We start from the raw sequence: 26261 nt of genomic DNA, 5'->3' as shown, positions 1-26261 counted from the left end.
TCAACCTGAGAAACGAGGGAGAGGTGTGGATCCAGAAGTACTCCCAGACTGTGAACCTGTTCCTTTTGGGGAAGTGGGACCCCATCTAGAACAGGGAGATCAAAATAGTCCCTAGGGTTCTGACCCCGCACAATAAGTACCTCCATCTTACCTGGATTCAGCTTCAGTTTATTTTTCCTCATCCAGCCCATTACTGCTTCCAGGCAGGCAATTAGGGAGGATATGCCAACTCCTGAAGAAGCTGACATGGAGAAGTAGATCTGGGTGTCATCAGTGTACTAGTAACATCCAGTTCCATATCACCTGATCTCTCCCAGCAGTTTCATGTAGATGTTAAAAAGCAATGGAGAAAGTACGGAGCCTTGAGGACACCATACTTAAGCTCAGATTTTAAAGAGCAACAATCTCCAATCAACACCATCTGGGATCTATCCGAGAGGTAGGAGCGGTACCACTGTAAAACAGTGCCTCCCTCCCCCAACACCCTTAGACGTTCCAGAAGGATACTATTGTCGATAGTATCGAAAGCTGTCGAGAGATCCAAAAGGACCAACAGAGTCACACTTCCTCTGTCAATTGCCAATTGGAAATCATCCATCAAGCCGACCAAGGAAGTCTCCACCTCACTGCCCGCCTGAAAGCCAGTTTGAAATGGGTCTAGATAATCAGTTTCCTCCAAGACCACCTGGAGCTGAGAGGCCACCACCCTCTCAATTACCTTGACCAGCCATTGGAGGTTGGAAACAGGCCTATAATTGCTCAACTCTGAGGGATCTAATGCAGGCTTCTTTAGAAGATGTCTAATGATTGCCTCCTTGAGACAAGGAGGCATCCTGCCCTCCCTCAGAGAGGCATTTATGATTTCCACCAAGCCTGCTAGATTGAACAAACCACTTTGGACAAGTGTCAAGAGAACAAGTGGTAGGCTTCACCTCTACAAGCAACTTGTCCACATCCTCAGGAGTCATAAATGGAAACCGATCCCATTGAATCACATAAGAGGAGTTGTTGGGCACCTCCAGTTCAGACATCAAATTAATTGTGGGGTCTTCATCTATATTGGCCTGAATCAGAGAGATTTTATCTGCGAAAAACTCTTTAAACACATCACAGCGGTTAACTGATGGCTCCAAATTCTGGAGTCATCAAGAGAGGGGGAGCAGATACTAGTCCCTGAACAACTCCGCTGGACGTGATTTCGCAGAGGCCATACGGGCAGAAAAGAACCACCTCTTTGCCACATGTATTGCCTGAGCATAGATCTTTAGATGTGCTCTATGTCGCAATCTGTTGGATTCGAGTCGAGTCTTTCTCCATTTGCACTCCAGTCGCTTACCTTGCTGCTTCAGCCCCCGTAGATCTTCTGTATACCAAGGGGCCAATTTTGAAGCGAGTTGGATGGGACGCTTGGGAGCAATCGTGTCTACTGCCCTGATGAGCAAGTTGTTACAATTCTCAGTCAGGGCATCAACAGGATCACTGGCAAAGCCAACATTGAATCGCTCCAAGGTTTCTTGGAATCTTACTGGATCCAATAACCTCTTCGGGCGGACAATTCTAATAGGCCCCTCGCCCCTGCAGAGGTGGGAAGTAGTTGTAATTCCAGCCTTAACCAGATGGTGGTCCATCCATGACAAAGGGAAATCACAGGGGTCCACACCCACGGAACATTACCCTGGTCAGAGTAAAAGACCAAATCAAGCATGTGATCTGCAATATGTGTTAATCCAGAGACCACTTGGGATAGGCCCATAGTTGTCATGGCCGCTATGAACTCCTGAGCTACCCTGGACAGATTGGTCCCGAAATGAACGTTGAAGTCCCTCAGCACCAAGAGTCTGGGAGACTCCAATGCGAGTTCCGTGACCAAGTCCGTGAGCTGTCCACTGGGCAGCGGGGCGATTGGTACACCAACAGAAATCCCAATCTATCCCTGGTCCCCAAACTCAAGTAATACATACTAGGTCGGCCTGTTCATTCATGATCAAATCATGGATGAGTTCAGGTTTATTTTGGACTGGCCTGGCATTACAGAGGTGCAGGGTAAGGCTATGTGGGTTGTTGGCAGTGCTCCCCGAGGTCAAAGAGCTGGCAGGACAGCTGGAAAGGGAGACAGCTATTACATTTCTGACTACCCTTCCCCTGGAACGGCCTGCTGACCTGCCAGCATTACTTCTTCTCTATCCCACCACCACCGGGATAGCTGCCCCATAGTCAACAAAGGCACCCCCTGTCCTCCCTCTCCAGATGAACCCAAACACATTACAACAAGTTCAACCCAAGTCCAAAACAGCTTAAAACTGATTAAACAGAAACCCTCTCGCCCTCACCCTTGTTCTCCCCCAAAGTGGCAACCCCCTTTGTGGACGCCCCTTCAGTGGCGGGACTGCCACCACAAGGAGCTTTCCTATAGTCCAAAACTGAGCAGGTGACCCAAGTAACAGCTGAGTTACTCAGGGAGAATGCGGCAGCCAGGTTGGTCTTTGAGTCATCTCTGAAAGATCATATTACTCCTGTGTTGAAAGAGGTACACTGACTACCGGTAAGTTTCCAAGCACACTACAAGGTACTGGTTATAACTTATAAAGCCCTAAATGGCTTAGGCTATGGGTATTTAAGAAAACGTATTCTTCACCATGACCCCTACTGCCCTTTGAAATAACCTAGAGAGGTTCATCTTCAGTTGCCACTGGCTCGTCTGGTGGCTACGCAGGGATGGGCCTTCTCTGTTGCTGCCCCGAGGCTTTGGAATGCTTTCCCTTTTGAAATAAGAGCCTCCCCATCTCCAACAACTTTTAAAAAGGCAGTTAAGACACATTTGTTCACCCAGGCTTTTAATTAGATTTACAGTTGTTAAATTCTGTTGATGTTTTAATGTTTTAGTTCTGTTCTGCTTTTTATTGTTTTTATTGCAAGCCACCCAGAGACATAAGTTTTGGGTGGTATATAAATTTGTTAAAACTTGCATTGGACATTTCCCCATAAGATTTTCCAATTCAAACTTCTTGAAAAAGACATCTCTGATCCATTTAGCTTATATTTTCTTACACAGACTGGCAGTGGCTTCTCAAAGGTTTCAGGCAAGAGTCTTTCCCAGCTTTACCTGTAGATGCCAGAGATTGAAACTGGGACCTTCTGAATGCAAAGAAGATGCTTTACCACTGAGCTATGGCCCCATTCCCAAGCTCTTCAGTTTATCAAGGACTGAATGTATTCTTCCTTGTATGCTTTTGGAACTTAAAAGTGTGTTTCTCCAGAATATTAGAGCTTGCTTCCATTACATCCTGTTAGCCATCATTATTCACGGGGCTTCTTTTCTTGCCTATAAGTGCAAATATGGAAATCACGAATAAAGAAACCTTACCCCTATAGGAATCTAGAGGTTAGGTTCCTATACATTAAAAAGTGGGGGAAATGCAGAAATAAAAGAAAGCATTATACCTTGTTCTCCAGGTTTCCAGCAATGTTCCCCCAAACCCCCAGTTCCTCTTACTTTTCACCAAACATTGTGGGATTTTTTTTTTTAAGGACTGCTGGTCTTGTGGTAGCAAGCATGAATAGTCCCCTTTGCTAAGCAAGGTCCACTGTGGTTTGCCTTTGAATTGGAGGCTACACATGTGAGCACTGTAACATACTCCCCTTAGGAGATGGGCCCACTCTGGGAAGAGCATTTGCATGCAGAAGGTTCCAAGTTCCTTCTCTGGCATCTCTAAGATAGGGCTGACAGAGACTCCTGTCTGTAAGCTTGGAGAAGCCACTGCCAGTCTGAGTGGACAATGCTGAGCTAGATGAACCAATGGTCTGACTTCGTATATGACAGCTTCCTATGTTCTTATGAGCCACAAAATGGCTCTGCACTGTAAAATAGCAGCCAGAAATGACATCGGAAGTCTTTTCTGGGTCGTTTCCAGCCACTCAAAACAGCAAATTGGTGAAACTTAGCCTATTTTAAAAGAAACCTGGTCTCTAAGAAATGTCCACAGATACACAAAATGGTGGATAGTAAGGGCCACCTTTATAGGATTCTAGGTGTAGTAGACTCTGCTGGATCCTATCTGCAGTACAAGATTGGACTAGAACAGGGGAAAGCAACCTTGGCTCTCTAGTTGTTGAACTGCAACTCCCATACTCTCCAGCCACAATAAATTGTGGCTGGGGATGATGGAAATTGTAATTAAACTACAGCTGGAGAGCTAAAGTTGCCTGCCCCTGGATTCAGTTAGTGGCTAGCTGGCCCACTTCATCTTCTCCTCCACTAACATTCCTGTTGTCCACCATTAGGGCTAAAATATTTCGCATATCCAACATTCTAAAGGTATGTGTATTGTGCTAACTTTATAGCTTGACTATTGCTGATGTGAATAATTCACTGTTGGGTAGAGACTTTCCTATGGCTTGGGCAAAATGCTGCCTGTTTTCCAGGATACATCTACCCCAAATTACTTATTTGCACATAATGGTTTTATGACATCAACATATTTTCTTTTAATTATAGTTATTAAACACTTGTGAGAATTGATCATGTGTGCAGGAAGTGAATAACTTTTCTTTACTGTGTTTGTGGATCTGTAGCAATAGGGTCGGAGACTTGCGGTCATATCTGGGCAACAGGGTGGCAGGGAGGTATGTTGCTGCCCTGATGGGCTTTGAAAAAAACAGATGCCAATGGCGGGGAAGTGGTGTGTGTGTGTGTAAGTGCACCCTTCTCCACTCTTAAAGTTAGACACCCCCCCGCCTTTGAACCGGTTTGGAGGCCCATAAAGCGCTTCCGAACCAGTTCCGTGCACATCCCTAGTGTAGGCTACCATCATGCTTTTAATAGCTTTTCTGGGGTTACCAATTATTTAAGTTGGTGGTGACACTGAAATAAGTTGGTATGACACTGAAATAGTAATTGGTGGTGACACTGAAATAGTAATAACTGAAAATGTTACAAATAAAAATGTGAAGCAAGATGCTCAGTTTTTCCCTCTGCCAGTTTCATAAACCAGTTTCATAAGCTGCTTTAAAGTGGGCTGGTTTCAAGACCTTGTTTGGTCTTCAGAATTTAGGCTTCCCTGTTTCTCTTCCTAAGAATGTATGATGTTAGCATTAAATGTGTGGATGTTGAAGGAGATCAATCCACCCATTTATTTTTAATGAATTAAAAAAACAACCACCACCAAGTGTACTGATCTCCTTGAATGTCTGTACATTTAATGCTATCATCATGTAGGAACTCCATGTGAAATTTCAGGGCTTTATGCCTAGCCATTCAAGAGGTATTAATATTTTTGAGTTTCCCACTGTTCCCTATGTGGAAATTATCCAGTGGGGCCTATGTTCATTTCTTGCACACAGGCCCCTTCAGAGCTTGTTACGCTACTGTTCCTCAAAAGATCTTAAAGTGTTAATAGGGCTTATATCAGAGGCATTCCTGGAGATAATAGGAAGAACCAGCATTTTGAATTATGCCTAGAAAAGAATCAACTGCCAAAACAGTTGCTTCAGATAAGTGAGACAGAGCATCATTTTATAACAGGTGGGCCACTACATTCTTCATTAGCTGGCTTCTAAACTGTCTTCAAAGGCTGTCCCATGTAGAGAACAATTACAACGGTCTAATCTAGAACACTGAAGTGTAGGTAAAGTGTAAAGGTAAAGTGTGCCATCAAGTCGATTTCGACTCCTGGTGCCCACAGAGCCCTTTGGTAGAATACAGGCGGGGTTTACAACTAGCAAACATTTATTTGCTTAAAAGTTATATATTTGGAAGAATTTGGTTGGTTTTGGTTTGTGCGAAATAGTCATACTTCCCGATGAGCTACAGGTACCAAATTTTGCATACACAATCCTGCCACTGAAATTAACTGAATGTACACTACCTTTTACACCAGAATATGCTTGCTGAAAGGTTTTTTAATTTAACAGGCTTCGTTTACTAGTATATATTTCATAATAGACAATAGTTTTTATTTTCATCTAATTTTACTGCCAGTTCTTTGACTTTTCTTGGCCAAGAGTTGCGGGTGGGGAAGAGCCCCATTAATAGTGAGAACTTTTTAAGCCCTAATAATTAAGGAGTGGTGTTCCCAAAAGGCATATCTGACACCTTAGGAGAAAATAGTCTTGACTGTAGCTTCACTCACCCAATATAAATCTGGTACACCAGACATGGCTTGATGCTGCTGGGTATACTTATGTCTGCAGGTTATGTGACAACTCCATCAGCATTAACATGTTGTCATGTTGAGTGGGTCTGTTACTGCTGTCAAGGTGGTGTTGCCTCTTCACACGAGAGATGGAGAAATGCATTCTGCCCGTTCCTTCTCTAGGCTTGCATTATGATATACCTTTGTTTTTTATAAACAGATGTGGGGAGTGGTGTAGTCAGTCTTGCATGTTGAATTTTTTTGGTCCCAGATGATCACCAATCTCTGGAGGAAAGGCAAAATGTATCCTTAGATAAATATGGAAAACTAATTTCATGAGTTCATCATCTCTGACAATTATTCAACTTGGCTTTGCCTCAGACCCATGTTTTCTAAATCTTTCTTCACAATTTAAAACTCTGACCTTTGTCCTATAAGTGACTAGTCTTTCCAAAGTGTTTTCAGCTATTGTGCAGTAATGCATTCCACATGCCAATTGTATATTGTCTGAGAGGCTTCATAAGGTGTAAATACTTCACCTTTCAGTTGAATGAATTTTCCCTTCTGTTGTGGTTCTGTGAAACAGTGCCTCCTTTATTTCCTCAATACAATATTTTGTTATATAGTTCCATAACATTTTCTATTTTTTGTCTTTTGCGTAAAAAAGAAAAAGAAAAGACACTGTTTACGGGATATATTTGGCCTGAATAATAATCGATCCATCCTCCATTCCCTCTAATACTGATCTTAGGTGATTCTGTGCCTATCAGTTTGGTGAAATGTGGCCACCCAAAAGTAACTGGTTAATGCATACTTGTGGGATTTTCCATGTGAAGGGAAGTATATTGATTTGGATCTTGTGGCAGCTTTCAGTACCATCTACTGTGGTATCCTGCTGGGTCACCTCAGGGGGTTGGGATTAGGTGGCACTGTTTTTCAGTGATTCTGCTTGTACCAGGCAGATTCCAGATGGTGTCCCTGGGAGACTGTTGCTCTTCAAGCGAGAACTGTTGTATGGAGGTCTGCAAGGTTCCATACTATCTCCAGTGCTTTTCAACATCAACATGAAACCACTGGGAGAGATCATTTAGGTGATTTGGTGCAGGGTGTTGCCAATATGCTGATGACACCAATTCTATTTCTCCATATCAACTTCATTAGGAAGTGGCAGAACTTCCCTAAATGCCTGCCTGGAGGCGTTAATCAGCTGGATGAGGGATAACAAACTGAGGATGAATCCAGATAAGATGGAGGTACTGATTGTGGAAGCTTGGGACTCAAGAGATGGTTCAGATTAGGGGTGTGCACGGAACCGCGGAGCTGCAGTCCGGCACTGGGGTGGGGGGTTCCAAATAAGGACGGGGGGGCTTTACTTATCTCTCCCAAGAATGGCACCGTATTTCATTGAGCAAGCGGGCGGCATACCTCCCTGCCACCCGCTTCATTCCCCCTCTCGGCGTGGCGCGGCTCCCTCCTTTTGAATTCTGAATCGGGCGGCAGGGTATCTCCCAGTCCCTGCCGCCCTCTTCAATGCCCCCGCTCGACTGGCGGCCGCCCCCTTCGAGCCCCCAAGACCCCTGCCCCCCCTTCCCTTCCCATTGCAAGGGGTCGGCAGGAGAACTCCCCTGCCGTCCCCGTCCCCTTTGCCGGCTGGGCTGCAAATGGCTTCTAGGAAGCCTTTTGCGCACGTGCACAAAAGGCTTCCTAGAAGCCATTTGCAGCCCAGCCGGCAAAGGGGACGGCAGGGAGTTCTCCCGCCGCCCGTTCTCTAAAGCTTCTTTCTTCTTAGGTAAGAAACTTAAGGGTCTTAAGGGTCTTTTTAAAAGCAATATTAGATGGAGAAACTCTTATTTCGACAAGGAGTACATTCCAAAGCTCTGAGGCAGCCACAGAGAAGGTTCGACCCCGAGTCGCCTCAAGATAAGCTGGCGGCAACCGTAACTGGACCTCACCGATGATCTTAATATGTGTCATGGTTCATGACAAAGAAGTTGATCTCTCAAATACTCTGGACCTGAGCCTTTCAGGGCTTTATAGGTAATGACCAGCACTGTATTTTGCTCAGAAACCTATCGGCAGCTAGTGCAATTCTTTCCAAATTGGTGTTATATGTTCCCTTGATGTAGTCCCAGATACCAACCTGGCTGCCACATTCTGTACCAGTTGTGGTTTCTGAACTATATACAACAGCAGCCCTATGTAGAATGTATTACAGTAGTCAAGCCTGCAGGTCACCAGCATATGCAATACTATTTCAAGGTAATTTATCTCCAGAAATGGGTGTAGTTGTTGTATCAGCTGAAGCTGATAAAAAGTGCTCCTGGCCACTTCCTCAACCTGAGAAACCAGAAAGAGTTTGGGATCCAGGAGCACTTCCAAGCAATGTACCTGATATTTCAGGGGAGTGTAACCCCATCCAGAACAGGCAGATCTAAACGCTCTCTTGGATCTTGACCCCGCCCCACCATCAGTATCTCCATCTTATTTGGATTCAGCTTCAGTTTATCTCTCATCCAGCCCATTATCCCTCATCCTGCCCAGGCATTTAGGGAGGTTATGCCATTCCCTAATGAAGCTGATAGGAAGAAATAGATTTGGGTGTCATCAGCATATTGATAGCACCCTGCGCTAAATCTCCTGATGATGTCTCCCAGTGGTTTCATGTAGATGTTAAAGAGCAGTGGAAACAATATGGAGCAGTGGTTCCCAACCAGGGTTCCTCCAGATGTTGCTGAACTACAACTCCCAGCATCCTCAGCCAAATTGTAGTTGGGGATGATGGCAGTTGTAGTTCAGCAACATCTGAGGAACCCTGGTTGAGAAAAATTGGTATGGAGCCTTGTGGAACTCCTTACAGTAACTCTTGCTTTGCAGAGCAACAGTCTCCAAATGACACTATCTGGAATCTACTTGAGAGGAAGGAACTACTGTAGAACAGTGACACCTAATTCCACCTTCCTCAGGTGACTCAGGCGATACCATGGTTGATGGTATTGTAAGCTGCTGAGAGATCCAAAAGGATCAGCAGAAACTCATTTCCCTCTGACAATACCTAATTGGAGATCATCCATCAGGTCGACCAAGGCAGTCTCAACCCCATAACCCATCCCAAAGCCAGTTTGAGATGGGTCTAAATAATCTGTTTTCTCCAGGACTGTCTGGAGCTGAGTGGCGACCACCCTCTCAATCACCTTGCTCAACCATGGGAATTAGAGATAGGCCTATAGGGGATCTGAGGGGTCCAGTGCAGGCTCCCCCCACCATATGATCTAATGATAATCTCGTTCAGACAAGGAGGCATCCTACCCTCCCTCAGGTAAGCATTTATGATGTTTACCAGACCCTCTCAGACGATCTGATTGGTAGATCAAATAAGCCAAGTTGGACAAGGGTTAAGAGAGCAGGTGGTAGGACGCACATTCTGAAACAGCTTGTCCACATCCTCAGGAGTCACAAACTGAAAATGATCCAGTCTGATCATATAAGATGAGTTGCTGAATACCTCCATAATTGGCTTTGCCCTAATTGTAGAATACGAGAGATTTCATCCACGAAAAAACCATTAAAAGCATCACAGCAGGTAACCGATGGTCCTAAATTTGGAATCAAGGGGGAGGGGGCTTGTATTAGCTCTCTCACAACCCTAGACGTCTGTGCTGGAGAGGAGAGCTGGTCTTGTGGTAGCAAGCATGACTTGTCCCCATAGCTAAGCAGGGTCTGCCCTGGTTGCATATGAATGGGAGACTTGATGTATGAGCACTGAAAGATATTCCCCTCGGGATGAAGCTGCTCTGCGAAGAGCAGAAGGTTTCAAGTTCCCTCCCTGGCTTCTCCAAGATAGGGCTGAGAGAGAGATTCCTGCCTGCAACCTTGGAGAAGCCACTGCCAGTCTGTGAAGACAATACTGAGCTAGATAGACCAACGCTCTGACTCAGTATATGGCACTTTCCTATGTTCCTATGATATTCGGGATATGCTTGAAATGCGATTTGGTGTCCAAATTGTGGGCACATCCCTTTTAAACATGAGGGTTACACAGCCCCTTTAAAGGAGAGAAGGTCCTTACCTGCTCCTCCTCCAATCGCCACCATTGCTGTAATCCCGGTGCTCCCCCCTGCTATGCACAAGCATTGGCAAGGCATCTTGGTAGCAGTGTCTGAATCGCTTTTTAAAATGAGGGCTTACATAGTCCCTGTAAAGCAGAGGAGAGTAGGTCTATTCCTCCTCTGATTGCCGTGGCCAGCATTGTTGCTGACAATGCAAATGGTTGCTATACGTGCGCATGCTAACCCTGTTCAGGGGTAGCTGGAAGATGGATTACAGCAATGCCGATGATTGGAGGAGGAGCAGATGTGCACCTGCTCTTTTCTGCTTTCTGCTAGGGGTAAGCAGCGAGGTGGCCAGATTTGCAGATGATACCAAACTCTTTTAGGTAGTGAAATCCAAAATGGATTGTGAGGAGCTCCAAAAGGATCTCTCCAAACTGGATGAGTGGGCAACAAAGTGGCAAATGTGGTTCAATGTTGGCAAGTGCAAAGTGATTCACATCGGGACGAAAAACCCCAACTTCAAGTATACGCTAATGGGATCTGAGCTGTTGGTGACAGACCAGGAGAGGGATCTTGGGGTCATGGTGGACAGCTCATTGAAAGTGTCGACTCAATGTGTGGCAGCTGTGAAAAAAGCTAATTCCATGCTAAGGATCATTAGGAAGGGGACTGAAAATAAAACGGCTAATATTATAATGCCCTTATACAAAATGATGGTGCGGCCACACCTGGAGTACTGCATACAATTCTGGTCATCACATCTAAAAAAGGACATTGTAGAACTGGAAAAGGTGCCGAAGAGGGCAACCAAGATGATCAGGAGCCTAGAGCACCTTACGAGGCAAGGCTACAACACCTGGGGCTTTTTAGTTTAGAAAAAAGATGAATGTGGGGAGACATGATAGAGGTCTATAAGATCATGCATGGTGTGGAGAAAGTGGATAGAGAGAAATTCTTCTCCCTCTCACATAACACTAGAACCAGGGGTCATCCCATGAAATTGATTGCCGGGAAATCTAGGACCAACAAAGGGAAGTACTTTTTCACACAACACATAATCAACTTGTGGAATTCTCTGCCACAAGATGTGGTGACAGCCAACAACCTGGATGGCTTTAAGAAGCATTTGGATAACTTTATGGAGGAGAGGTCTATCAATGGCTACTAGTTGGAGGGCTATAGGCCACCTCCAGCCTCAAAGGCAGGATGCCTCTGAATACCAGTTGCAGGGGAGTAACAGTAGGAGCGAGGGCATGCCCTCAACTCTTGTCTGTGGCTTCCAGCGGCATCTGGTAGGCCACTGTGTGAAACAGGATGCTGGACTAGATGGGCCTTGGGCCTGATCCAGCAGGGCTGTTCTTATGTTCTTATGCTTTAAATGGGCTGTGTAAGCCCTCATTTTAAAAGGGACGTGCCCACTATTCAGATGCTGAATTGCGCTTTGGCACATCCCTACTGGATGTGAATTTTACAGATGCAATGTGGGCAGAAAAGAATTGCTGCTTTGCCGCACATATTCCCAGAGCATTGATCTTCAGATGTGCTCTGTTGTATCGTGTCAGATTCGAGTTGAATCTTTTTCCATTTGTGCTCTAGTCATCTATCTCACCACTTCAGCTCCCGTAATTCTTCTGAATACCATGGGACTAATTCTGAAGCAGGTCAGAGATAGGGGTGTGCACGGAACCGCAGAGCTGCGGTCCGGCACTGTGGGGTGGGTTCCTTTAAGGGCGGGGAGGGTTTACTTACCCCCCCGCCACTTGCCCCCGTCCAGCGCGCGTATTTAATGTAATAATTGGGGCAGCAGGATACTTCCCTGCTGCCCCTTGTCCCTCTGCAATGCCCCAGCTTTGACTCACAGTTTTGAAAATAAATTACTGCTGCCCAGTGCCAATAATGAAGTCGAAGAAGAAGCCGGCCTCCACTTCGGCGCCTCTCCGCCCAGCGGCTCCCCCAGGAGCCGCCGCCGCCTCCCAGCAGCCACTGAGAGCGGCTCTGCCATGGAGGACGCGCCGCGGCAACCCTCACTTCCGGCTACCATGCGACTTTCCCCACATACAGAGTGGCTGCATTCTGCCACTCTGTATGCGGGGGAAGTCGCATGGAAGCCGGAAGTGAGGGTTGCCGCGGCGCGTCCTCCATGGCAGAGCCGCTCTCAGTGGCTGCTGGGAGGCGGCGGCGGCTCCTGGGGGAGCCGCTGGGCGGAGAGGCGCCGAAGTGGAGGCCGGCTTCTTCTTCGACTTCATTATTGGCACTGGGCAGCAGTAATTTATTTTCAAAACTGTGAGTCAAAGCTGGGGCATTGCAGAGGGACAAGGGGCAGCAGGGAAGTATCCTGCTGCCCCAATTATTACATTAAATACGCGCGCTGGACGGGGGCAAGTGGCGGGGGGGTAAGTAAACCCTCCCCGCCCTTAAAGGAACCCCCCCACCCGGACCCGGACCAGCCAGATCCGAACCGGTCTGGAAAGTCCGGAGGCCTTTACAATGGCTTCCAGACCGGTTCGGACACACCCCTAGTCAGAGAGGATGCTTAGGATCAATTTTGTCTACTGCTCTAGTGAGTTATTTCAAGTTTGCACCAGAGCATCGACAGAATCATAGGCAGAGCCAACTTGAAACCCTTCCAAGTTTTCTTGGAATACCATTTGATCCAATAACCTTCTTGGGTGGACCAGCCTAATGGGTCCTTCATCCCTGCAGAGGTGGGTTATAACTGCAAGTCCTACCTCAACGAGATGGTAGTCCATCGATGACAGGAGTCCCCACCCACGGAACACCACCGTATACTGTTGTTAACATGTTAATAGAACATGATTTGAAATTATGATTAATATTCATGATGATATCTTTGCCCTAGGTTATTTATGAACTATTTTTAAAAAATAATTTAAAAATCCAATTTCAATTTTAAAAATCCATTATTATTATTTCTTGTTTACACAGTCAGACAGGTGTTATTGACTGGTTTGTTTTATCCAGACATCGAGTCCTTCCCATTTATTATTAATTATTATTATTTCTTGTTTACACAGTCAGAAAGGCTTGTTAGGTGTTTAAGCCAAAAGCCATGCAGTTCATCGTCGCCTGGAGCAGTCCAATTTTTAATTTTCTTTGCTCTTTCACTTATTAATTCTGGTGTTATTATTAGATCTTGCATTTGTTGGTTAAATTTTTTGACCTCTTTCATCCAGCCTGCTTTTTTATTGTAATCTATTGGATTGTCCCATAATTTCCGCCAGAATTGCACTGTTTCTTCTTTATTTGGTGTTTCTACGTTTCTTGCAGTTTCTCCTTCTATGCTTTGGTAGAAACGTCTCTGATTCGACTGGAATTGGAGATTCTGCCTGTGTTGTGTAGTTCTGGCTTCATATCTGCTAATCTTCTTTGACACTGCTGTTATTTGCTGCTTTATTATTTCCAGGACTTCTCTAATTTTCTTTGAATCTAGGTGGTATTTTTGGATCAGATACTGTTTGGTGTTTTCATTCTTCAGCTTCTTGTCTTTCATATCTTCCAATTTACTAGCATCTGATCTAAACCTGGAGATTTTATTTTCTAATCTAATCTTCCATTTAGGTGATGTACTACTTTCTTTTTTGACAGGTCCATTGATCTTATATCCAAGCTCTTTTGTTGTTGTTGCTGCTAAACTGTACATTAGTTGGTTTGTTTCTTGCAACTTCTTGGTTGTTATTTCTGCAAGTGCAGCATTGACATCTTTTAATACCTGAGCAAGTTGTTTTTTGGCAACTGTTTTTAGAGCTGGAAGTCGAACCCTGGTGGTTGTTTGGTTCATGTGCTCAGTTATTTTTTGCTTTAGTTCTTGTTGCTTTTCTGTTAAACGGCATTTGGGTTTTTGAGGTGAAGGCAAAGGGGCGGTTGCCTGGTTTTGATTTTGAAACAGTTCAGCAACAGTGGCATATCCTCGATTTCCAACACCTCCTCCACCTGCACCTGAGCAACTGCTTCAGTTGGTGATAATTCTTCTTCCATATCTTGAGCCTGTGTTGCTCTTTGCAGTTCTTCCAGCTTAACTCCTGTGAATACTTTATTTCTTATTATGAATCTTCTCTGGTCTGCTAGCCTTTATTCTGTTATTTCTGTATCTGGATGCTTCTCTTCTTCTTCTTCTTCTTCTTCTTCTTCTTCTTCTTCTTCTTCTTCTTCTTCTTCTTCTTCTTCTTCTTCTTCTTATTATTATTATTATTATTATTATTATTATTATTAAATAATTGTTACTGAGATCATGTGGGGAAGTTCAGTTATAGCTGCCACCAGCATATTTGGTGGTGATGTGAGATGGAGTTTTTTCTATGGCTGCCCCAGGGGTTTGGAATGTGCTCCCTGCCAATATAAGAAGAGCTTCACCAAGTCTGACTGCCTTAAAAAATTGCTTATGATGGACCTGTTTTCCCAGGCCTTTTATTAAAACCATTAAAAAAAAGCATTTTAATTGTTTCTATTGTGTGGTGTTCTACTGTCTTTAAATTACTGTACACTGCCTCAAGATTCATGTGTTAGTTTATAAATATACTAATTTATAAATATAACTACCCTCTAATCTTCTGGTAAAGAGACTGATTTTAGCGACAAATTGTTTGTTTTTTAATTAGATCAGCAATGCCACATTCTGAGTTTTTAAGAACTCTTAGGTGACTTCCATCTGGCTGCAGAAACTTCTTTGTCAGTTAGCTCAAACACTGCATCCATTGCCACCTCTGTTTGACATAGCTCCTCAGAAAACAGTGGTTTAGATATGGGTATCTCTGCAGTGAAGATGAATGCAAATAACTTATTTCACTTCTCCACGGTCTTACTTCCCTCTTTAGTGATCCGTTAGACATCTTTGTTGCATTGTAGACTTACTTCCTCCCTGGGTGGCTTCCTGCTTCTGATATTTTCAAAGAAATATATTTGTTGGTTGTTGATACCTTTAGCAATTTGTTCCTCAAAAATCTTTTCTCACCTTATCAACTTGCATTTCTTTTTCCGTGTGTGTATGTGTGCGTGTGTGCACACACACTCTCCTTTTTAGTTACTATTTTCCTCATTTGATGCAAGAGTTATTTTTTTTCAATGACAACCTTTTTCCTTTTTCCTTGACACTGTTTTACTATGCTGGCATCTTCATGGACTTGGTATTACCTTTTCTAATCTGAAGTACACATCTCAGCCTCTGCTGTGTTAGTTTTAAATGAACTTTAAGCACTCTGTGAAGGAATTTAACCTTCCCAACTCTTCCTTTTTAAAAGATTATGTTTTAACTTAGCATTTTTGAGAATAATTAGCTCTTGAGAAATTAAATTTTGCTGTGTTGGACATCCATGGCAATTTTCCACTCACGTGTTGAATGGCTGTGATCCCAAGTGATTCAGCAACCGTAGAGAGCCCCTTCTTCTGCATGATCCTCACCGCACGTTAAGGTCATCTGAGGAGGTCCGTTTCCAGCTACCACCGGTGTGCCTGGTGGCAATTCAGAGGCAGGCTTTCTCTGTAGCTGCTTCTGGGCTGTGGAATGCATTCCCTGCAGAAATCCGTAATCTGAATTCTTTATTGGCCTTCAGGAGAGCTCTCAAATCCCATCTGTTTGGCCTGGCCTTCCAGGGTTTTTAAATTGTAAAATGGTTTTAATGTTGTAACCTGGTTTTTCAGGGTTTTAAAACTGTTTGTTCCTGCCTTGTTCATCAGATACAGATGTAAGGTATTTTGGGAAGAACCATCTTGTGTTCTGTAAGCACTAAATAAACCTGGAGTAAAGTAGCCTTTTTCCTTTTTAGAGGAATCTTTCTTTTATGTAGATGAATACAAACCAGTTCAACCGTTGAATGAGGTTGTCTTAAGTCTGTTCCTCTGTCTTTCCATATATAGGTTGCTGTACTTGCTTCAGCAAGAAACCTCCAGTACAGAGCTAAAAACTGAATGTGCAGTGGTGCTAGGAAGCCTTGCAATGGGTACAGAAAACAATGTTAAATCTCTACTGGACTGCCATATCATACCAGCCTTATTACAAGGTACTTTCATTTTCATTTCTATGTTGATTGTGTGTTTGCACAATTTGTGAAAACTGGAAAAAGAATCTCAACTTGTATTTGCAGGATTACTGTCACCAGATCTTAAATTTATTGAAGCTTGCCTCAGGTGTCTTCGCACCATTTTCACCAGTCCCGTAACTCCTGAAGAACTGTTGTACACGGTAAGCAGGAGGTGCATTTCTTTTGCAATACCAGTTCACACTTTGTAGCTTTTACTCAGTGTATGTTGCTGACATTATTTTGGACTGTTACAGTTCTAGTAAGCCCAGTAATTCATTCATAGTCAGCATATGACAACACACCTTAGTTGAAAGAGTGCTGGTTTCACAGAGTAATAGGGATGAGAAACTCGAAAAGAATTCCGTAACACTCTCATTCTCAGTGAGGCACTGCACAGCATGCACTTTCAAGGACCTATATCAGTGATTCTAAGATATTAAGGCAAAGGAATGAGAATTGTATATCTCACTAAGAAGCGCATGCTTCTACTGCCATCTGTTGGGACTGAAACAAGCAAGACTTTCCTTCTTATAGGGAATAAAACTTGTTCTTTTAAAATAAACACTAATTGAAGTTTGTGAATAATATGTGTGGTATCAAAAGCAATTTCAAAGTTTGCAATAAAATTATGTTTATAGGAAGAATCTGCATATCACTGTAGAATAATGAATTAGAATGGCTTCAGCATTTCCTTCAGTGTTAACTCTTGGAACATGTTTGTTACTAATTGTGTTCATGCTTCTTTGATTATGTTAAATAGAAACAATCAATTTTATTTGTGCGGGAAATTTATATTTAGAAAGCAAATATAATACAGAAACCTGAGAGAACAAGTAAGGGCACCTGTTAGTCACACAGCTATTTTCAAAGAACAATACTGAATGGGAGATTGTGTGTAATTTGTGATTTCCTGTTAGAAATATTTTTCTGCAAGTGAGAGATGGGTTACCCAGATTTTCTTCTTCTGGAACCTCTGTTGTACTTGTTGATCTGGATTGTGATCAGTTGCCATTCATGACTCATGAGTTAATGTGCCTGTGCAGAGACCTCTTGCATAGAATGAATAGCTCCTTGTGGCGCCCCTCCCTGCTCTGCATGAGTTCGTTTCTGTTATTTCCAGCAGTTGGGTGTCTTGTTCTTCAGTTTTGTTATGACCGCCAAAGCGTTCAGATCTCTGTTCGCTGTGCTCCTCAGATTTGTAAAGAGAGATAGAATTGATAGTATTTTAAGTGTATCAGTGTATTATTGACCTTGGACTGCCTAACCACTATACTTTGTATCACGGACAACAGATTTATTTGCTTTCACTTTTGTTCCTTTAAAAGAAAAAGAGGAGGATAAGGAGAAAATGACCTTTTAAATGCTGCTTAAAGTGCAGGGCAAAGTTTCCATTTACAGATGGATGGACAGGGAGCAGAGCTGATCTTGTGGTTGCAAATATGACCTGTCCCCTTAGCTAAGCAGGGTCCGCCCTGGTTGCATATGAATGGGAAACTATATATGTGAGCAGTGTAAGATATTCCTATTAAAGGATGTAGCTGCTCTGGGAAGAGCATCTAGGTTCAAAGTTCCCTCCCTGGCATCAAGATAGGGCTGAGAGAGATTCCTGCCTGCAGCCTTGGAGAAGCTATTGCCAGTCTGTGTAGACAATACTGAACTAGTTGAACCAGTAGTCTGACTCAGTATATGGCAGCTTCTTATGTTCCTATGATTCCTGTTAACTTTGTTTGGGTGAGCAGCATAGTCCATCAATTTGCAAGATTTGCAGCTCATTTTCTAAGCAAATTTTGAAGAACTGCACTTTATGTTTGTGCGCGGCACTCTATGACAAAGCCCTTCGACCTCCGACACCTATACCTATGTCGGCGTCATGTGGTAAATGTAAGGTTTTAAACTGTGCATGCGCAGTTCCCACCTCCACAGTCAACATCAAAGGGGTCAATTGTGGAGGCGGGATCTGTGCATGCATAGTCGAAAACCTTGCCTTTACCATCAACCTCAACAGCTATGGCTCACGGTAAGGATTTTAAGCACCCAAAAGATTTAACTACAGAGTCAAAGAAAGGGTCATAGGAAGCACCACAAGGCTAAGAAGAGGGCTTCTGATCATGATTCTCCGGTGCCTTGTGACAAGTCAGAGAAGCCAGTGTTATCTAATACCCCTTCCTCATCTAAGGTACAAGCCCCCAAATCCCCATTGGGATTGCCAGTGGATACGGAACCGGTATCAGTGGTGCATGCAGCCTCAACATTGAAGGTTGCCTTGATATAGAAACCCTCAACATTGATAGGAGACTCGACATTGACAGGACTGTCTATCTAGGGAAGTTACAGACATATTAGCATTGAGAAACCTTCCTCACTCACCATTGGCTACATTTACTCCTACTCTACAGAGAATGCATTTGCTGTCACTGGCACATACACCAAGAAAGTAACCATTTATTGCTTTTGATGAGGGAAACTTTGGTGATCTGGACATTGACTCTGAGGTTGAGGAAGGGCCCTTGACAATACCAAAACCACCATCTGTGTCACCAATCTGTTTTTGGCACAAACAGACCTCAAGCCATTGGCATGGTAAGATGCACTGCAGCACTATTACTTCAGCAGCTTCAGGCTTAATGGCAATTTCAACACAACACACTTGGAGCCCATCCTCAATGTTTGCACAATTTCAGGCATATGTGCCTATGCACAGGGAGCTTGTTCATGGCTGCAGCTTTAGGCACACTTTTTTCATCAGCCATGCTGGATGATTATGATTAGTTTGAATTATGGAAGGCTCAGCGGAAGAATGAACTGCCTGCTACATTGGTGACATCAAGTATGGGACAGGGTTTTCAACCAATACACGGCCCAGTTAATGACCTAATGCAGGCCTCACAGCGGCCAGCTGTACCAGTGTTACAGACACAGGGTACCTCCATTACAGCACCACAGGAACCTACAACTTGCATTGTGCAGCAGTTGACAACTGTGCCATTTCTGCAGGCTGAGTGCAGCTGTGAGTGTACCTCAACTGCCTGCTGCACCACCCTTGCAGGTGCCAGTGCTCACACAACCCATTGTACAGCAGAGACATACAATCCCGGTCTCTATGACAACAACAACAACAACAACCCAACTTGAAGTTTCAGTTAAGTCCATGACTAAGATAGTGCCTAGGGATCCGCCATTGACTATTTTGATGTTGCCTCAAGGTGATTTGCCACTGAGTGGTACAGATCCAGACACTGATGGTTCTATAGATTCAGATGGAGACTCAGCTATAACTGAGGAACTGTCTGATCCATCTTCAGATGTACCCCCTAAATCCTCCACATCTCCAAATGAGGACTTGAAGGCATACAATATACTACTCATTGAAATAGCTGAGGCCTTGGGCCTTGAGGTTAAAAAACAAACAAACCAGTAGCTGATCTGGAGGATCCAGCTGATAACATGATGACCATGGCTCAATACTCACAGCCTGTGGAGTTGCCTATGCTGCCAGTAATAACCAAGGCTGCACAATCTGTGGGAGGTACTGCAGACCTCCAGCACTGAAGTGTCTAGAAAAGTTATACAGAGTTCAGGATGGGGATAATGCATTTCTCTTAAAACATCCTACACCTAATTCCCTCGTCATAGACTGATTTCCTCAAAATCAGGCCTCAGGCATAAAACTCCAGCAGACAAGGAGGGAAGAAAAATGGATGTCCTTGGATGTAAAATATATTCAACAGCCAACCTTTCAATTCGTATGGCTAACTATGTAGCATGCACGGCTAGGTACAGCTATTGCATCTGGGACGCATTGTACGAAGAAGTAGATAATGTTTTGCCTGAAGAGTTTATGAAGAAATATAGTGAGACTCTTCAGAAGTCAGCAGCTATAACTAGGTAGCAGTTAAGCACATTCAAGCATTTAGCAGAGACAGAGTCCCATGTGAAGGCAACTGCTGTTTCTATTAGAAGACATGCATGGTCGAGCTCTACTAACCTTCATGCAGATATGAAGGACAGAGTGGAGAATCTGCTGTTTGACAGCAATGTCTTATTTAGCGAACCAACAGATTCTACAATTGGTTAAAAAGTCAAAATATACAGCCAAGAGTTTTTCTGCTACAACTACTACAACTCAATTATCATTATGCTACCATTCCTATAAGTGCAGTGCACAGCTTTTAGAAATCAGGAAAGAAAATAATGCAGGTAACAATACAAGCCTTACCAACGCACAACTCTTGGTATGAATTCTAAATATCAAAACGCTAGTCCCAACAATGATTCTGCAAAACAATCTCTTTGATCAGGAGTGGACAACATCCTAGCCAACAACTTCAGCTGGTTGATGCTGAGGAACCTGCATCATGAGTGGGAACTCAATTACAAATACCTGTCCCGTGTGTTCAGACTATTACCACCATGTTCAGAATTATTACCATCTGCCTCAACAGCCAGATCTCCTTATAAGGGAAGTGGGAAGGGTACTTCACCCGGATTTGAGAACCCTTTGGTTAGTAGTATGGAGAATCGGTTGCTAAATGAGATATAGCTGAATAACTATAAGCCTTCTACTAGAAGCAGCTACTCTTGCAAATGGAGGGGTTTCACTAAGTATGTGAAACAGCATTATTTTAGACTACAAAGGGCTACTGTAAAACAGGTAGTGTTATATCTGACAAGCCTTAAGAGTGTTGGTTTGTCAAATGTTAAGGTACATCTTGCAGCTATATCAGGCATACATAGGGGCTGGGATGGTGAAATAGTTTTTTCACATTTAGAATGCAAGAAATACATCAGGGGTTTAAATAACTTATACCCCCCACACAGCCATCCACAAGCCAGTGGAACAGTGGAGCCTGTCATTGGTGTTATCCACCTTGACATTGGCTCCTTTTGAACTGCTGCACTTGTCTTTAAAGATGCTAACACTGAAAACTGCTTTCCTGCTGGCAATTACCACAGCACATAGGGTCAGTGAACTGATGGCCCTTAGAATAGATATGCCATATACACAGTTTTACCCAAACAGGGTGATTATGCACATGGGCCCAGAGTTTAAAATTGTGACTGATTTCCATATAAACCAAGCCTACCTTTTTCCAGAATCCAACAAGCAGATTGGAGAGATCCATGTCTGCAGGTGTCTCTTGTATTACCTGCAGAGAACAAGAAGTTTTTTTAAGACCAAAAATAAAAATAAAATAAAATAAAATGTGTCTTTCAAAGGAAAGACTATGGTCCAAAAGAGATCACAACAGAGATTGTCACATTGGTTAGTTGAGTTGATATACGTCACTTACAAAATTCAGGATTTACAATGGCCAAGGATTGTAAAAGCCCATTCAACTAGAGCATTTGCCTTCTCAGCAGCTCATTTGTTGGGCATAAGTTCTAAGGACATCTGTGCTGCAGCTGCATGATCCTCACAGTTACCCTTTGTGAAGCACTATGCTATAGATGTACATACGTCTGCAGAGGCAAATTTTGGGAGAAGTGTCTTAAAGTGAGTATTACAATAGTGCTACAGCTCCCGCCTCATAGGGACAGCTGGCTAAACACCCATGTATCATGAATGGCAACAGCTCATGATCCAGATAAACAGGTTGCTTATCTGTAGATGATTATCTGGGAGTGATCTGTTGACCCTCCTGTCCTACCCCTCTGCAGTAGCATGTACCAAAGCAATCAAATTGTAAGTGTGGAACTTAACTAAAGTATGGTAGATCATCACTGTTGGTAGTCTTCCAGAAAATGAATAAGGTGCCCAAGTACTGGAAGTAATGGACACGAGCTTGTGCAGAGCAGGGAGGGGTGCCACGAGGAGCTATTCAATCTATCCGATAGTTCTCTGCGTAGGTGCAGTAACCCATGTATCATGAAATGTCAACAGATCATTCCCAGATCATCAGTTACAGGTAAGCAACCTGTTTTTTTTCTCTTTTCTGAACTGCCTCTGTTTGCTGCAGTTACACCCATCTCCCCCTTATACAGATACCAAGAAGACAGTAAGAGAGTGCTTTATCACAGCTGGACCTGGGTCTGTTTTGGGGTCTACATTCTGTAGAAACTACCAGCAGCTAAAGGAATATTGACAAGGCAGGCAGTTTATCCAAACCACCTTGCTTCTAGAACGTTCTGTGCAGGCAGTTGTACTACCCTCTTAGTACCCAGGCCAGTGCAGGTTTTAGTAACCTCTTAGTTACCTGTGCAGGTTTTGTACAGAACAAAACCTGTTGCAGGATAACTGGCTTATTTCTAGCTCTAAAGCTGAAGATGCTACCAGAAACCACAATGTTGGGGTGCTCTGAAGGGCTGCATCAAAGGGACACTTGGATCAGTGAAAGAGAATGAAGGGGATCTTCAAGTTGCAAGAAAAGTTTTAAGAGAAACTAAATATATTCAGTTAGGTACAGTTGGGCTACTTGACAGTTCAAATTTGTGCAGATCATGATCATAACATTTATATGGGGAATGGAACTACATATTGGTGGGTTCTGAAGTTCCAGGTAACAGAATACATAAACTTGGTAATAATGGTGATGTATAGGAAATTGATAGAATTACATGTTTTGTCCACAAAATGCTAGACAGTTGCTGAAGGTACTGAAGGTTATTGCCAGCCAATATCCACTTATTGATCAGAGACCAAAATTAAAGATAACTATAAATGTTTTTATAGCTAAATCAAGGCTGCAAAGCTTAGTTTAATCCTTTAGAAATGTTTTGATTGATTAAAAAGGTACTAATCAATAAGCTGATAAAAACATTGGTTATCTTTAACATACGCCTTTTTAAAAGATATGAGTGCAATCTTAGTCTTCCCCCTTACATCCTAGGTGGGCAAGCCTTTTAAAATGTTGCCCAGTGTAACTTCTGCATGGATCACCTAAAAACAAAGTACTCTTTCCCTTCATAAAGAAATGATCTGCATATTGGTTTTACTCTTGTGCAGATGTAATTGATAACTACATATATGATTATTTGACTAAATGCTTTTTAAATTTGTTGATAATCAGTAAGACTATGTTTAAAGGGTTTGAATTCAGTGTTGAACAAGGAGAAATGATAAGGGAACCTAATTGTTGACTTAAAACCTCTAAATTTGTATGGATGATACTTATGGGGGTTATTCTCACGATCAGCCAAAATTGGGCTAGTAGAGCCTAGACCGATTTTGGCTGATCGTGTAAACCACTGGGCTCGCAGGCAGGCCCGGTGGCTTACAAGCAGCTAGCCTGCTTCATTAGCCCTCCCCTTAGCCCTGGTTTGCGGAGTGAGTGCTCCACAAACCCGGGCTTTCCGATCGTGAGTAGCCGTGGCGTGGCTCTGCGCTGTGGCTACTCACGAGGAGACCCCCGGAGGGAAGGCGAAAAGCTGCCTCCCGGCTCCGGGGGTCTCCCCAGTATGCCCTGTGCACTTGTGCAGGGCATACTGGAGCTTCCGGTGGCCACGCAGCCCCCGAGCTCCCCAGCCCCTGCCGGCTCCGTCACAGAGCCGGCAATCGTGTAGGCAGTCAATCCCGCCGCCCAGGGCTCCTGCCGGGATCGTCTGCGGGGAGAGCGGGCTTAGCCTGCTCTCCCAGCAAAAGCGGCAAAAGCAGGTCTCACTGATCGTGAGACCCGCCTCATGGTGTAAGTTTGTATTCTGGATATATAACTAGTTTTTTTGCATGGTGAGTGCATAGGATACACATAGTCTGTCCAGCCCTAATACAGCTTATTTCATTCTTTACAGTAATTCCCAGTTACTAAGATTATTGAAGTTTTGTGTCTGTGTTTTGCACTTATTCAAGTTCTGCCAGATGTGGAAGATTAAAACATGCATCAAGCATCCTTCCATCCATATCTCTCTCTCTCTCTCTCTCTCTCTCACATATACCACCTGATATGTACATTTCTAGGTGGTGCACAGAATTGAAAACAAAAAGGCGCAGATTAAAAACCATGAAACACAGTAAAAACATAAAACAGCAGAGAACAGTTATTAAAACAAATTATTACAATTCTAATTAAAAGCCTGTGAGAACAGGTGAGTCTTGGGGTTTTTCCTGAAAACAAACAGAGAAGGAGATGCTCTTAATTCAGTGAGGAACATATTCCAAAGCCCTGGAGCAGCCACAGAGAAAGGCTGGTCCTGGGTTGCCACCAGATGAGCTAGTGGCAGCTGTAACTGGACCTCTGATCACAACAGGCAGCAGAATTCATGACAAAGAAGGCACTCTCTTAAAAACTCTGGACCCAAGCTGTTAAGGGCTTTATAGGTAATAACCTACACTTCATATTTCGCCCAGAAATATATTGGCAACCAGTGCAGATCTGGATAGTGGTTCCATCATCCATAAATAGTGGGTTCTGCGCCTGCGCAGATCAGCTTCGGGTAGAATTCGTTAGCTCCTCGCGATGCCGGCAACTTTCTAGTCGGTGTTATGTGGTCACTTTATGTTGTCCTGGAGACCTATATGGCTGCCGCATTCTGTACCAATTATAGTTTCTGGACTATGTACAAAGTCAGCCCCACATAGAGTACATTACAATAGTCAAGCCTATGAGCATATGAGTGGTAGATGTGAGTGAGGATTTCTGAGTTCCTGTATTTATCTTTTGGTTATAGGTATAGTGTTTTATTGTCTGAGCTAGCCTTGTACTCTGCCTTCCCCTCTCTGTCCTTAGGAATACACAGGGACTACCATGACAAGAAGAATAGGAGCATGGGCCAACGAAAGTGCTATTTTAGTGATTGCTTGACAGTACCAGAGCCTAATATTGCCAAAATCATATTTAAAATAAACCAGACTTACAGTACTGGGTTGAACAGTCACAGGCAGGCAGCAAAAGCATCATATTTATCTAGCTTTGGAATTTTATTTATTTAGAATATTTATATCCTGCTCCTACAGCACACTTCTAATCTGGGTGGGTTGCAATAAGAGCATAAAAACATGAAATCCATGATAAAAGAATAAGAGAAAAAAACAATAAAATGCAATTAATCATCCTAAAACACAATAAAAGACAGAGCAGATATAAGACAAGTAGAGCAGCAGCCAGGATTAAAAACCGATGACGATCACAGCCAGGCTTTAAAAGTTCTGTTTAAAACTAAGCAAAGATGGAGACTGACGAAGTCGTCAGTAGGCGGTGCCATACAGGGCTGGTGGGCCATGTTCAACTTGGTGGTGGATCACCTATGAAATTAATCCATTTTTCATATTTAGGTTTGTGTGTTTTAGTTTACCTTTTCAGATATAAACTGTTTCAGGACTTCATATTTTTCAGGAAGGGAAACAGAGGCCCAGTAGGATTATTAGCTGGAATTTTAGATTAAATTCCTCAGAGTGAGGTCCTGTGTTTTGCTTATGTTGTTTTGTAAAGAACCCTTTGCAAAATTGTTCTATGCTGTATGTGTCAATGGTTGTAGTGAAGATAAATGTTCACTAGAACATTTATAGAAAATGTAGAAAAGGTAGGTAGTAAAAGTGAGTTCTGTTAAATAGATACATGATTTTGCTTTATGGATTACTAGAAGCCCCTCCAAATCTCTGTTCACTTACAAGTCTTTAGCACACTACTCTGTTTCCATATTTTCCTAAATACTGAAAAACAGAAATCCTTTATAAGCAAAGTTAAAATTCTCAGTGACTGATTTTCAGAGAATTTCCCCCTTCTCTGTACAGCTGTCTGTGCCTCCCAGAACTATGTCCCTGAGGGCCCCCAGTCCTCAGAAACATAGTTTTGAGAGACACAGGTGGCTGCAGAGCAGGGCTGCTCAACTTCGGCCCTCCTGCAGATGTTGCCCTACAACTCCCATAATCCCTGGCTATTGGCCACTGTGGCTGGAGATTATGGGAGCTGTAGTCCAAAAACAGCTGGAAAGCCTAAGTTGAGCAGGCCTGCTGTAGAGGGAAGGGGGAATGCCAGAAATCTCACTTCCCCCGCATGATAAACCCTGGCACACCAGCGCAGGATTAGTCTGGATGTTAGCCAGGGTTTCAAGAATGTCACGGTATTCTGTGCTAGTAGCTAGATTTTGCTCTGAGCAATGACACAGCTGTATAG

At 43.5% G+C, this 26261-nt stretch overlaps 1 protein-coding gene across 3 annotated transcripts in view; it reads left to right on the top strand.

Moving 5' to 3' along the window:
* Positions 1-26261, top strand: part of ARMC8 (armadillo repeat containing 8) — a 126455-nt gene that overhangs the window by 43291 nt on the left and 56903 nt on the right. For all 3 annotated transcript variants that reach the window (XM_053313095.1, XM_053313094.1, XM_053313093.1), the window contains 2 exons: positions 16052-16194; positions 16279-16376. In XM_053313095.1, coding sequence (XP_053169070.1) covers positions 16052-16194; positions 16279-16376 — 241 coding nt within the window. The remainder of the gene's footprint in view (positions 1-16051; positions 16195-16278; positions 16377-26261) is intronic.

Source organism: Hemicordylus capensis, chromosome 3 (genome assembly GCF_027244095.1).
Source record: "Hemicordylus capensis ecotype Gifberg chromosome 3, rHemCap1.1.pri, whole genome shotgun sequence".
NCBI lineage: Eukaryota > Metazoa > Chordata > Lepidosauria > Squamata > Cordylidae > Hemicordylus > Hemicordylus capensis.
Note: the sequence above shows the minus strand (reverse complement) of the source record. Positions and strands in the feature narration are given on the sequence as shown.